We start from the raw sequence: 14,850 nt of genomic DNA on the forward strand, positions 1-14,850 counted from the left end.
TCCAGGAACTGAATTAGGAGGTGCGGTATTGAATCTACGAAAGAAAATTCAAATTCGCTGCCTGGTGTTCACGTTCTCCGGGCAACGGGAGAATGGGTCATTTCACGTCGTATGCGGGTCCACATCAGCTTTTAAGGTTGCCTTTTCCGACCCGCCTTAACAAATAAATTTCTGTATGTATGTATGTATGTAGATTTGCCGAAAACGTGAAAGAAATGTACAAAAACTAAAAATGCACGTGCAGAGCGTGCAAAACTATTGTTTTTGCTCATTAACCCTTTGATTACTATCTGGCCAAATACGTCCACCTTTATCCACGGTCCCATCTACCCCTTGTGACGTCATCACTTTTAACGGTCAGGAACAGCTTTGTTCACTAACTTGTGCAGGGAGAAGAGATCTTTCAAACTATACCAGAATGAGCACAATTGAGTCAAGGAAACTGGAGAAACGGCCAAAAAAAACATGTAACACTGACCTGAAAATCTCCATGAAAAGCTTGCTCCATTACCCACCTACCTTTCTGAGCACCTAATTCTAAGATGATGAAAGGTTTCTCAGAAACTCTTCCCACCAAAATAAAGCCTACCAAATGCCCAGCAAGTTCAAAAAAAAAATGAGGCAAAGAAAGCGAAAAGAGAGGGAAGGAGAGAAAGCGAAAAGTGAAAGTCGAAAGTGTTGTGCTACTTTTAAACCCAAAAACTGTCGAAATTTTGTTTTCTGCGCATGCCCGAACTTTGCAAGCGCTTATTTTGCACCTGGTTGAAAAGGCCGCGGAGTGTACAACCTGGGAACGGGCTTGTAGGGAGATTTAGCTCTTAAACAGCACGACAGTGACCAAAAAACCCCTCAACTAGCTTCAAAACGTGTTTTTCGGCCAAATCCCTAGTAGCCAAAGGGTTAAATATGCAAACTTTGTAACGTTTTCGTTGCCGTAGCGTCGTAGATCTTAAACTCCCTACTTCCTATTGGAGAGATTTAGCAAAGACAACGGCGGCGGCAACGAGAACGTCCCAAATTTGCATATTTAGAAGGCAAAAGCAATGGCTTTGCACGCCCTGCACGTGCGTTTTTCACTTTTGTTCACTTCTTTGCCGTCGTCAGCAAAACAACACCGTGAAATAGGCCCCGTCCACACGTATCCGGAAATTTGTGAAAACGCAAATTTTTTTTTACGAATACGGCTTGCGTCCACACGTATCCAGCGTATTTTCCGGCCGTATCCGGAAATTTTTGAAAACGCTCTCCAGAGTGGAAATTTTTTTATCCGATACGAATACGTATACGTGTGGACGGTCGTATCCGCAAATTTGCGAATACGCTTACGTCATTCTCTTGGATCCAGTCTTCACGGCGAGCATTAAACAAACATGGCGTACAGCAAGGTTGTGTCTTCTTTGTTAATTGCTCTGATTTCTAGTTTGATGTCATGCTTTCAGATAAATGCAGCTGTGATAAGTTTACACAACAAATACTTTTACTTTCGTGACCGTCGGCAGTTATTCAACTTCATCATCGGTCCGTTTATATGAATCAGCATACTTTTTCTTGACTTTTTCAGAAGATTTAGACATTTTTTGGGTGATAAACTACAAGCTTCGACTGTTTACACCTTGCAGTTGCTATGGCGCGGAAGAAATGACGCCAAATCGCAATTATGCGAATGCGAATGCTCATTTCAAGATTCTCTCCGGCAAAAGAACTGGGCACTAGAGCAAATCAGAAAATTTCCGGATACAATCGGATACATGTGGACGGCTGTAAACGATTCGAATACGCTGCATGTGGACGCGAAATTTTTCGCAACCGCAAAAAAATATTTGCGGAAAAAAAAATTTTCGGATACGTGTGGACATGGCCATAGCCAATTTTTGAGGTTTTATCAAGGACGTTTGCAATTGAGGATAAATTTTAAATTTGTCCCCTAAATTAATTGCGGCTCATGACGATTTCATGCCTGAGGAACTGCAAAACCTTTGGCATATCAAAAAACTTGGAATAGTCATGAAGTGATTACAATAATGAGAATTTATGTTTTGAGATGACGTTCTTGTTGCTGTTCCCGTTGTCATTGCTAAAGCTAAAGTTTAAAAAACGACCACGGTTACGGCTACAACTACGACAACGCCACAAAACAATAATATCATTGGTTAAAAGAGCATAAAAAATGGTGCTGCACGTGCAGCAAGGATTTTAGCCAGTATCTTAGCGGTCTTCTGCATAACCACGACGTGAAATCATCAAATTTAGGGAGCTTAAGATCTACGACGACGACGTCGACGAAAACGCCAGAAAACAATGATATCATTGGTTAAAAGAGCATAAATAATCGTGCTGCACGTGCGGCACGGATTTCTGCTCATATTTTTGCGGTTCTCTGCGTGACGACGACGTGAAATCACGAAATTTTAGGTTTTGACGACAACCTGAGCATGTAACAGAGAATCTTTCATTCTCTATTTTCGTTCTGAAACCGCTCGTACCAATTTATTTTTAGGATACTTCGCCCACATTGTACGACATGAACGAGATGGAATAATCGCGAAAGACTTTTACTAGAGCAAAGTTCTATTTTGAGGTGACTATTTCGTCCACGTCGCCGTCGTAGATCTTAAGCTCCCTTTTGAGGTTTTGACGACAACGTAAGCACGCATGCAACAGAGAATCTTTCATTCTCTGTTTTCGCTCTGAAACCGCTCCTACCAATTTATTTTTAGGATACTTTGCCCACATTGTACGACGCGAACTAGACTGAATAATCGCGAAAGACTTACGATAGAGCCAAGTTATATTTTGAGGTGACCTTTTCGTCGACCGTCGCCGTCGTAGATCTTAAGGTCCCTATTCCCTAATTAGGGAGCTTACGAAACGAGGACGACGACGGCTACGAGGACTTCATTTAAGAATACAAATTCGCGTTATTCATATCACTACGAAACTATTTCATGTCGCTTCGTGTTAAAAATGTATAGTAATTGTCGAGGAATTAAACTGGTATGAGTGGGCTGGAAGAGTAGAGAGAGAACTGAAAATTCATCGTCATGTGCTAACGTCCTCCACAGAACCTTGAATTTGGTCAGTTCACGTCGTCATTTAGGAGATGACGGCAAAGAAATGTACCAAAATGTAAAACGCACGTGCAGAGCGTGCAGAACCATTGTTTTTGCTCACGAAACCTATTGTTTTGTAGCGTCGTCGATGCAGTCGGCGTCGTCGTTTCGTAAGCTCCCTATTTGTAAAGTCCCCAGAGAGGTTTAGAGGACGAAGACAAAGGAAAGTGGATGATATGCAAATATTTTTCACATTATCCTCTTTAGCGCTAATAAAAATACATCTCACCTTTCCCTTTTTTTATACAACTCGAACAAGTTAATTTAAGAAAAGTCAACGCGGTATTTTTCACGACAAGTCCAGTGAACTGGCATTGGTCCATCCTAAATTTATATCACAAACAGCTTTGCACTCAAGTTGTGAAAAAGTTTATTGATTTCATTAACTTCCTTAGAAATATAGATATTTTTAAATTTTGAACGGATTATTAGTTTAAACGGCATCGACTGTTAGCCCTTCAGTCGCTACTATTTCTGCAATAAATCTGAGAGTGCCACACATCTAGATAATTTGAAACAATTTCTTTCCTTAAGGCTGGTTTTCACTTGCGACGGAGTCGGAGTCGTTAGAGCGCTTATGACCTAGTGAAAGATCGGAGTCATAAGCTCGACGGAATCGGAATCGGAAGAATCAGAACGTTCCCATTTTCTTCCAACTCCGCTTATGACTCCGTCGCTTATGATCCAGTGAAAGTCGGAAGCACCAACCAATCGCAATGCTTGGAATCGAGCATGGTGATTGGTTTATTCTTCCGCTTCTACTTAAGAAAATTGTGTCGGGATATAATCAACTACTATTCAAACCAGGAAGTATGCTTTTTTGTCATCTATTCGAAATTGGTTTCTCCATGTACGTCTATCTTTTTCTTGTTAAGTGTTTTTTTCAGTGAAATGGGTTTACAAGGTAAACTGACCACCGTAGAGTAATAATGCTCTTTCGATCGTAGCCCTTCGCCGGAGCGAACTTTTCTCAGTGTTCCCAATTAGCTCATGTTAGCTAAATATTGATTGATTGATCGATTGATGTAGGTGTAATGAAAATTGTAATTAAGCCCTGATACTCGGATAAAAATTAATTCTTCTTCCCAGTCACCAATCGATGTGAGTGGATCTCACAGTCTTGATTTGGGTTTCCGAGAAAGGGCGGCTTTGATCAATCCAGCAGGCTTGTCAGCGGGCATCAAAATCTGGTAATAAAATACGTAAATGTATATTCAAACGTAAGTTTTCTTTGCCGGCATGAGACATGACGTGCAATACGGATTTGGACTGGGAATCGTTTACAAAACCCAAACCGATACTCACGTAAATGAACCATCAAAAGTAACAAAAATGAAGAAAGAGGCAGGGAAACTGTTGGCTGATCAATTGCGAGTTCGAATTAGGTCGTGTAAGGGGTTACAACATGCAAAGCGTTAATTTATATCTTCTGGTATTTTAAAATAAGAGCCAATAGACCTTATTCATAAATGGAGGTCAATTTATAATTCTCTTGTCGAAGTGCAAATTACATGTAGCCTACCAAGCCTGGATACCATACAGTGAATTGAAAAGAATTCTTGCTCTAAAATGAGGCTTGGTAGGTTAACTTGAATTTGCACGTAGACAAAAGAATTATAATTGTGACCGCAATTTATGAATAAGGTCTATACATGCGGATGTAAAATGAGTTATATTTTTGTTAATCTCTGCAATTAATTACCCGGGTAACTTTAACCTGAGTTGAATGAGGCAGAGGACAATTATTGTATATCAAAAGCACTAATCTGTTGACGTGCAATATTACGGTTGAAATCTATCCCGGCACCAAAACCGTATTTCAGTTTGTATTAACTGAATCTGAGTACCTCATCCTTGTTTGCTATTCCAAATGGCGCCATATTGACGGTGAAATAATGTATATTTGGCATTGTCATCTCTACATGACCAATCTGTTAGGAACACAAAATAAAAAATTTAGTCAAGGAAGAGGAAGCCGCTATGCGTGTCTCCTAAGCTCATATTGTTTTGTTTTCAACGCAGTTTCACCAGTCATAGATCGTGTAAGAAAAGGAAAGAACCTCTGCACAAAAAGGCATGAAATAGACAGAATTCCGTGTAACAAAGTCTAATGTCTTCTCGGTTTAATAATCTCTAGGTCTCAGTCGTCGAGCTGTTATCAGTCTTGTTTATCCATTCATTCTATTTTATTTTGGAGATTCTTACGTGTCTTGATGACCCGGACGACCTGGAGAGTTAAAAGCTCAAACCAAGCCAAAGAGGTATGCGTAACTATACCCCATAGGAGTAAGTTGTAACCCTCATTCATCATTCCCAGAGACCAATGCAGGGCAGTCGCATTAAGATCATGAATGAGACCATCAAGAAACCAACGTTTCGGATTGCCTCAAAGTCTATTTTTTACATCAGACCAAAAAGTCACCTTCTCAGTCAGTGAGAGTACCGCGCACCGGTGGCTCAGTTGGATGAGCACCGGGCTGTCACGCGAGAGGTCTTTAAATAACTGAGGAAAAAGTGCTGCCTTTGAAACTACATCTGCCAATGGTTAAACTTTCAAGTCTTCTCGGATGAGGACGATAAGCCGGAGATCCCGTCTCATTATCTCTGTGGGACGTTAAAGATCCCACACACTATTCGAAAAGAGTAGGGCACAGAGTTCCCGGTGCTGTGGTCTGACCTTTCCAGCAAGTGGCCGGCTTAGCAGGATTCCGCGCGAACGAGACCAAAATTGTCCGAAGTCAGGATACCTAGCCAAGTGCTGGAGCTTCACTCAAAACCGTCAAATGCCTTCAATGAATGTCAAGTAGCACCCTCGATACAATGATTATAAAAGCACACAAATTACATTTTTATAACCTTGACTTGCGATACCAAAGCGCAACAATATTATAAACACCAACCTGAGGAATGCAGCTCAAAATTTTCTCTTCTGCTTTGTATAAAGTGTTCTGTTAATTACCAAAGACATACAAATTAAATGAGAGAAGGTTAAGATCAGAATCAAAATAACCTTTCATACAATTTGTCATTAGCTACAAACTCCTCTTAGAGTAGCGTTTCATACAAGACTTCCCATGGAATTTTCTGGTGGTTAGGTCTTTCTGTTATGAATGAAAGGTAGGATACTTGTCATTCTTGATAAGTTTTGAAGACAGAAAAAGAGTAAAAAATCACCTGAACTGAAGGTGAATAGACGCCAGTATGAGGTGGACCAGCAAACTCATCTAGGATTGTGTTCTTAGCAAAATTCCTGGAAAATTATCAGAAAACGTGTGGCAAAAAATTCTCCACTAATACCAAATTCAGGAAGTGGGAACACCAAATCCTTGAGAACAAAAGACATTACAATCAAACAGCAAGGCTGGGGAGAGGAGACGAATTGCCTTTATAAATTGCCCCATCTTCCCCGGCAATCTCAGCTCATAAGTCTTGCTCAGAAAAACTTTCCTTCGTGGTTTTCATTACCACACCTAGCAAACCTGACTTAATATGAACACAGGAATATTTCTGAAAATTTCAACTTTGTTCATCTTAATATAGCTTTGTTTGAACAAGGTTTTGCTCCACAACGGACACTGATGGATACACAAATGTACCTGTAAACTGCCAGCTTGACACGTAAAATTTAACAAAGTAAAATATTATTACAAATAACTTACAGAATACAATTACCTGAAAATATTGTTTCCTTGCTCTGGAAAATTCCAAAATTCTGAGCGAAAATCTCAAAGGTTCGACTATTTCGTTCGATTCTCTTGAACTTCACCAGTGATGTGAATAATCAGTTGAGATCATGTGAGTTTATTGTCACCTAGTCCCAAGAGGGAGTCATAAATGACCGGTAGGTCAAGTCCCTCATCCCTACTCAAGGAAGGTTTCCTTTGTTTAATGGAAATGACCTCCTTAATGCGACATTTTGATGGTGCGGTCTTCAGTAGTTAGGACCTTTACATTGTGTGGGTTGATCTTAAGTCCAATTACCTGGCAGTGTTTGAAAACCGCAGAAGTTTCCCAGGATTACTGTTCTTTAACCTGAGTACCAAGTACTCTGGCAGTCTCAGCAATTTAGTTTTTCTGGCACTGTTCACAGTGGATGTAGTGAACAAGTGACCACATATTTTAGCTTGTCTGTACGGTCTTTCACATGGGCGACTTGCTGCCGATGGGATTTAAAGACCCGCTATATTTAAAGTGCTACTATGACAAAATTCGCATCTTTCCTATCTAAGCCATTTAAGACATACGCTTGTAGTCTGTACGAGAAGGAGAATGCTGTTTACTATTTTCAAATATCTCGTTTTGTTCCAGAGATATTAAAGTTTTTTAAATATGCAAATTAGCCAAGTGATGAAGTCATACACTCAACCGAATTTTGATCAAATATGATGAAAAGACATATCTCAACCAATTTGTGTCAGAAATGCTTGATTCTTTGCAGTATAATTCTAGGAGATGTGCTCCACATTATGCACATACCAGTTTTGTTACCATGGTAACATACTGGGTTCCACACCTTCCTGATTTTAAAGGTTTTCCTGGCCACCTTTTGTGTTCTACTTTGATATTTGCCACTGTTGCCTCGTCTGCATGATCCTGCAAGCATGTAAATATGTTACGTTGAGTGTGTGGCCTTGTTAAATGTTTTTCTAGCTTAAGATCACCAAAATATTGAAATAAGGTTGGAGGGAACTGGAAAAGAGTGAGTTGTCATGGGAACCAATTTCTTTCTAGCCCTAGGTGTGTTGCCTGTAGAACTATTAGCCTACCAAGTTGCAATGGTCTCTGCTGCAAATTGAACGAGATAGCTCTATTTATATACTTGATTTTATACTGGGTTGAGTAAATGACGTCATCAATCGTCTTATTTGCATATTTTTGCACATTTTTCAAACTTAAATATCTCCGGAACCAACGCAGATATTTCCAAACGGTAAACAGCGCTTGTAATCTTTCCTGGAATTCTATATGATAAACCTAAAAACCCAAGGGATAAAAATTTGATCATAGTAGCACTTTAAGTGAAAAAGTATTAAAATGACTTAGAGAATTAGTCTTACATGTACATACAGTACCTACCAACAACTATTAAAATCAACCCCTTCTGTGGTATCAAAATGGTATCGGCAATACACTTTAGTGCAAAATGAACGGTCAGTGGATTCTGGCAGTATGGTGTACTTGTCTTTACAAAATCCTGCAAATACATAATGGTAATGTTAGTTGCAACAAGTTGTATTCGTTTAATTTTGTTGAAAAGGAAGTTCATTATTATAATCTATAAAAATGACTGTAATGATGAAATGAAGAACCTGTGAAGCCTGACTGTGTCGTTTTGAGGATTCTCATCTCCTTGAGGCCTCCAGATACCTTCGGCTTACCTGACATAAAAATATTGTCCACTCAGACTCTAGCTATTTTGTGATGTGTATTCTGAGGTGAATAATCCATAAACTCCTTGGAGTGCAGGGGTGGCGCAGTGGTGATAGCATTCACCTCCCACCCGCAGTTTGATTCCCATAATCAGCGTCATGTGGGTTGAGTTTCTTGGTTTTCTACTCTGCACCAAGAGGTTTTCCTCCAGATACTTTGGTTTTCCCCTCTCCTCAAGAGCCAAAATTTGACTTGATTTGCGAATTGTTAATTTCAGTTTACAGTGTCCCCAATATATTAGTGCTTCAGCGCTAGAATGAGTACAGACACTAAAATAAAGCTCCTTTCCTTTCCTCCCCCCTACCCCCTACCCACCACCCCAAAAAAATAAAGAAATAAGAAAAGACATGGACTGACACTTAAAGTGGAATCTTTCTTTAAATCTTTTGCCTGATTAGCAAAAGGCCATTGTTTTCTAATCAATCAGCCAAGATTAAAGTACTGAAAAGTAAAAGTGCATTGCATAATGAGCTATCTCTGAAAATTTGAACCGATATACCAGAAAATCTATGCGCAATGATGTTTTTAAACTTCGAACTTTTACGAAGGATGTATGGGATGATTAGAGCCTCTGTAGCCTATTGGTTCCCGTCACGAGGAGGGAGCCTGCTCTCAGGCTAGAGCCTTTGCCACCCAAGAATTTATCAGTTTTTGATGGCTAATAACTGGCTCATTATCAGAGCTAACAGACTTAAAATTTGTTATTTAACTAAGTTTAACAAGTTCTTCTCCCTTTTGAAGTCAATTTGCAAATACTGTAGTATGATGCCTTCTGTGAGCAAACTAGTGTGTTAACCCATTCACTCCTCTGGTGCACCCCATCACGCCCTTAATTGACAAGTAAAATCATCTCGTGTTAGACAGAGTAAAATCTGTCAAGTCTCACTCCCAGAAGTCATGGGTTAAATAGGGACATAGTTATTGGACACATAATAGGATCGAGGTCGACCCAAAAATTGTTACTGGAAGGCAAAATTGAATGGAAGAGAGGACAGGGGAGACCAAGAGTTACCTGGATGAAAAACACCAGAGAATGGTTAGGACACACATAATGGATGTGTACGAAGATCGGAAGATCGGAACAGCTGGAGATCCATGATAGCCGACCTATTTCTAGTAGATGGCACTTGATGATGGTGAGTTATTGAGGGGATGTTAACCCATTGACACCTGAATCACCCTAGACCACCCCCATTTATGTCATTGAGTAAAATCGTCTCGCATTAGACGGAGTAAAATCTATTAGGTCCCACTCCTAGGAGTCAATGGATCCATGAAACAAAACGTAAATTAATGACATCAAATATCAGCAAATATTCCCTTATTAATGAAAGAAAGAAAAAAAGTTGAAATGCATGCACATACCACCTCTAGCCTGAGTGACAGAGCAGAATCTAATCACGTCTGGGTTGAAGATAAATGCATGAGCATGCTCAACTCCTCCCTTTTAATGGAAATAATTTAAAATTAATTGGACCACTTGATGCAACTGTAAGAGAACCACATTTTTGTCCCACACTACACATAATAGAGAAGGATTTTCCAGAACTTTAAACTGCATTGTTCATGGACAAAATTTGCATTCTTGGTTTGCACCCACATGACACGGTGGCCATGATGGATGGCTACAGGTTATTGTCCTTGCCATCCAACATGGCCACTGTCACGTCAGATGCAAACCATCAATAGTTACTATGTCAGTTGAAAAACACAAATAGATTACTTTTGATGGGGCTTAACTTTGGCTGATAAGACTTGATGACTGTAAAATAATTTAATCCTACCTATAATATGTACAAGCAAAAACACTAATGAAGCCTGTTAAGGGGTAAAACCAAGCAAGGGACACAACCCAACAAACTGGTGACACATGTCTTCGAATACAGAGACCTGAATCTGCTGCAAAACTTTTGGCAGGCACAAGATAAGACAGGAAGGAGTAGAAGAGGACAACAAAGAATGATGAAACTGGCCCTGCTAATTACCTTTCTTTGCAGTTTTGGTGTATGAATTATGAAAGGAACCGCTACACAAGATCATGCTTACATACAAGTACATCATGTAAGGCACCTTTGGCAGGGCACTTGCAGACATTTAACATTTAATTCTGTACACACAATTAGAGATGCACATTTCACAGAAGAATAAGAATAAGAAACTTTATTATTTTGTACTCTATTCCTGGTATTAACTAAATAAATTAGAGTACCCTTGTATAACCCAACATATGTAAATCCTCTGTAAATATCGGTACTATTTTTTAATATGTTGACCTATGTTTTAGCTACAGCTGTATATACTGGCTGCCTGGAATAACCATAAGGGCTGGAGGAGCTAAGCATCCAGAGGTGCATGTTGCAGAGACAATGACCATACACATGTAAAATAAATTAATAAAATAAAATAATTAGGATACAGTGCTGGAAATAACAGTTGGTCATCAGACATTGTCCGACCAAATTTTGAGAATGTCTGGCCAATTTCACATTATGATCGGACACGATGACCGAACATCTCACCAGCACATCTTGAGTTATCTTCTTCAAGGTGTTGCCAGTCAATAAATTATGTCCGGTCCAATTTGCCAAATGTCCGACCAAAATGAAGATTTGAAAGGACATATGTCCTGTGAATAAAGAAAAATTATTTCCAGCACTGAGGATAGTACGCCCACTCTCATTGGTCAATAGCTGTGTTTAGATGAGACTATGGAAACACGGCTGTGACATCACACAAATTTTGATTGGTTATGTGTTGTCAGACATGCATTTTGATTGGCTGGAAGAAAATGTAAGCATGTATCAAGAGAATCTGTTTCAATCTAGAAGTAAAAAAACATTTTCCTTTATTTGTCAAATTATCTTTGAGAAATATTTTATAAAAGCAATGGATGAATTTTTTCCATGTTTCCATAGCCTCAACTAAACACTCGGGGAAGTTGGGAGAATTCAAGACAGTTATGCAAACCCGAGACACAGTCGAGGGTTTGCATAACTGTCTTGAATTCTCCCAACTTCCCCTTTTGTTTAGATGAGGCTATGGAAACATGGATTCCTAACAATCAGGATTTCCCTGTAATGATGACATTATCATTGCAGGCCTCCCTTATTTCACTTACCTGTTGCATGCGCCTCCAAGGTGTTTCATCAATTTCGACAAATACTTGATCTATCTAAAGTCATTGAACATAAATTTATATGTTGAATTCAATACATCAGGGATCTGTATTATATATTCAAAATGAAATGTTCAACACACTCCTGTTTCTAGTCACTATTTTTCTGACTCTTTTCTAAATTTATTGCAAAAGTATGATGACACTAAGCCTTTGATGCACTCATACATGTAAATACAATGATAGCATCCCAGTATTTAACAGTGAGCTGAACCAGAAGCCAATCCCACTTGTGTAATTCTGGCAAAATATGGCTTTTGTGCCATCATAATTGTGCAGGCACCAAAATCTTTAACACCCTGTATATTTTTCTTAAATATGATTATTTTCCCACAGTGAAGAACAATGAAAACCGATGCATTCATCATAGTGGTAAGGATCCAGTCATTTAAAAGATACCTAATTCCTTGTGATCTGACACAAGCTAGCAGTCAAAATTGCCAAAAGTACCTGTTTATGTGTTGTTAGGAAATGGTTGCAGATATGAAGAGCAAAGTCTTCAATAGTGTTGAGCTGTAAACAACAAAGAAAATAATTATTAATTTTGTGGAATAGGAAAAAGGCTGTATCCATTCATAGACAACAGAGAGATTATTTTAGCCATGCATTTACGGCAATCGGCAAACTTGAGGCTGAAACTTGCACAATAACCATAACCCTAGCCCTGCCTGAAACAAATATGGCTGTTCTGACATCAGGTTCTGTATTGATGGTTTGCATCTGACGTCATGGCGGCGGCCATGTAGAACAATGCAGTAAAAGGTCTTTTGGGAATTTGAGTCTATTATCATGCAAAACTTGCGGGGCCATTTTCTATTGCTTTGTACACCAACATGGCCATCTCATCACATGGAAGCAAACCAAGAATATTTAGCAAGAAAATGAAGGTTAGGGTTAGGGTTAGGGTCCTTTTGCATATATTACATTCTGCATAATTATGCCATTCACTAGGTCATGCCACATGTCCTTCCACAAACTTGTTAGGGACCTTAATTAAGCGAGGACAATGACGGCTACGAGAACAGCACCTAAAAGTATAGGTTTAATTAGTAAAAACAATAGCTCTGCATGCCCTGCACATGCACTTTACATTTTGATACATTTCTTTGCCATTCTCATCTTGACAACGATGTGAAAAGATAAAATTTGAGGTGATGTGGAGGACAAGAGCTCCTGATGATGAATTTTCAATTTTCTCTCTAAAGAACCACACCATTCTCAACAAGTTATTCTTGGAATGTGTAATTACACTTTCAAAGCCGAGTGAGTTGCAGTAATAATTTATTGCACAAATTATGAACCAGTCAAAGTAAATACCTGCCCCCCTCAACCTGGGTCCATACCGGGGAATTGGAATTTGCAGTCTGTGAAACAGAGAAAATAGCCCCCCTTCCGAGGAAATATACCTAATGTCCCTGCCCTCAGGAACTTTTGAGAACAAAGAACATCATAATAAAACATGAGAGGAAGAAACTTAATGCTCTTTACAAATCACTGTTCTTTCAATGGCAAATTTTGTTAAACAGTACTCTTCTCTTTGTGACCTAAGAAGAAACTTAATGTATACAAAATTACCATGCATGTGGCGTGAAAAAGAAACTGCTTATTCATATAAGCATGCGGGCATTTTTTTGCCAGGTTATGCAGTGAACTGTTTGCCCAAATTTTTACAAAAACGAGGGTCATACGATTCACTAACATGCGCTTACATATGAAGTGAAAGTATCCTTACATATGTATCTATCATATGAGCTCATACTACATCAATGACACCATGCATGTTATTGTTGACTACAGAGTTGGCACATGCCCTTTCACATTGTTGCCCCATGATGCTGCGGAGGTAAGTTTCCAATCTGCACAATGCACTGAATGATCGTTCTGCAGAACACCATGTAGCAGGTATCACTGCAAGGATATGTACCACATTAGAAAACTCTGGAAACAAATTAAATGGATCATTCTCATGCATTGTCTCCAGGATTTCTAAAACAGTCATGTAGCCTAATCCTAGCACACAACGAAAACTCATGTACATTACCTGCGTGGCTTTCAGAATCTCACCGTTGATTGTGTAAAATTTAGCAACACGGGAGAATATTTCTTTATTAGATGTTTCTCTTGTTGCCCAAAATTTGAAGAGGGGGGGGGGGGGGCTGCTGTGATGCCCCCGCTTACTCCCCGATCTTGTAGGCGAAGACCTTGAAATTTGGCGCACTCCCCGCCTGCTGGGGGATCAAAATCGAGTGAACCCCACAATTCCCCGCTATAGCCCGGTTCGGGGTGGGCGGCGATAACGGATGTTTCCTAGAAGTGGAGGGCAACCGGAAGTGAGCTGTTTTCCCTTTTAACTTGCCTTCCCACAACCATATTTACACTGCTAAGTATCTTTTCTCCATTAGAAATGATTAGTATCAAAATCTGCGATACACCACTGTCCTAGCACGCGAAATGTTCTGTTCCGGTTGACGTCCGCGTCTCAAAAACGCGCGTGCTTAAGCGCCATTTACATTTACTTTGGCTGGTGTGTTACAACAGTAACGGGAAATAAATTGTACTTTTTGGACCACGTTCTCGTAGCCGTCGTGGTTGTCATTGCTTAAGGTCCCTGGAATTTTTCTTTTCATATTCGGAAATACGTCTGTAAATTTGCAACAAATACTTTCTACACCTTTTTTGTTTGCTTAAATGAAGAAAATAATACGCAAAATGCTACGCGTGACGAAGCGCGTGACATGGATAAAACATCGGTCGAATCTGAAGTAAGGTCAAGTCTATTAGCCGTCTAAAAGCAACTCTCAGAAAACCGACCATTAAGAAAGATTAACTAATAGGGACGTCATTAGCGCTCACTGATCTTACTTGATGCTCTTTCGCTAATGCATACACAGTGTTCTTTTGTGTATCTGTCGGTACCACGCTCCCGTTGTCGCCGTACAAGTAATCGCGGTAGTTATTCAGCTTGAGTTCTGTAGACACTTCAATTTGTTTGATGCTGTGGTATTTTCCATTCCTTGTGATCTTTAAAAGACGAACGCCAGTCTTTCCGTAGCTGGTTAACGACGGATCAATATGGAAAGATGAAGACATGTTGTCCACTCCCCCTACATTGCAAAATTGCAGCCTCGTTCTGGA

General features: G+C 39.6%; 1 protein-coding gene across 1 annotated transcript; it reads right to left on the bottom strand.

The window, feature by feature from the left end:
- Positions 1 to 3,463: 3,463 nt before the first annotated feature.
- Positions 3,464 to 14,846, bottom strand: LOC138029769 (uricase-like). Its single transcript, XM_068877597.1, has 10 exons — positions 14,578 to 14,846; positions 12,166 to 12,228; positions 11,659 to 11,712; positions 9,906 to 9,984; positions 8,420 to 8,488; positions 8,187 to 8,304; positions 6,285 to 6,360; positions 6,011 to 6,058; positions 4,958 to 5,041; positions 3,464 to 4,297 (listed from the first exon to the last, which is right to left on the bottom strand). The coding sequence occupies exons 1-10, from the start codon at positions 14,803 to 14,805 to the stop codon at positions 4,223 to 4,225; spliced, it is 894 nt and encodes a 297-aa protein (XP_068733698.1). The 5' UTR covers positions 14,806 to 14,846; the 3' UTR covers positions 3,464 to 4,222.
- Between the last annotated feature and the right edge of the window lie 4 nt (positions 14,847 to 14,850).

This window comes from Montipora capricornis, chromosome 2 (assembly GCF_036669925.1).
Source record: "Montipora capricornis isolate CH-2021 chromosome 2, ASM3666992v2, whole genome shotgun sequence".
Lineage (NCBI taxonomy): Eukaryota > Metazoa > Cnidaria > Anthozoa > Scleractinia > Acroporidae > Montipora > Montipora capricornis.

What these genes read in the sequence shown, in the direction of transcription:
- LOC138029769 (XM_068877597.1), bottom strand. Translation starts at nt 14,805, where the DNA reads ATGTCTTCATCTTTCCATATTGATCCGTCGTTAACCAGCTACGGAAAG. An exon ending in CTTGGAGGCGCATGCAACAG is followed by an intron (nt 9,985 to 11,658) that starts GTAAGTGAAATA and finishes TTCCATTAAAAG; the next exon opens with GGAGGAGTTGAGCATGCTCA. An exon ending in TCTATTCACCTTCAGTTCAG is followed by an intron (nt 6,059 to 6,284) that starts GTGATTTTTTAC and finishes GGTAATTAACAG; the next exon opens with AACACTTTATACAAAGCAGA.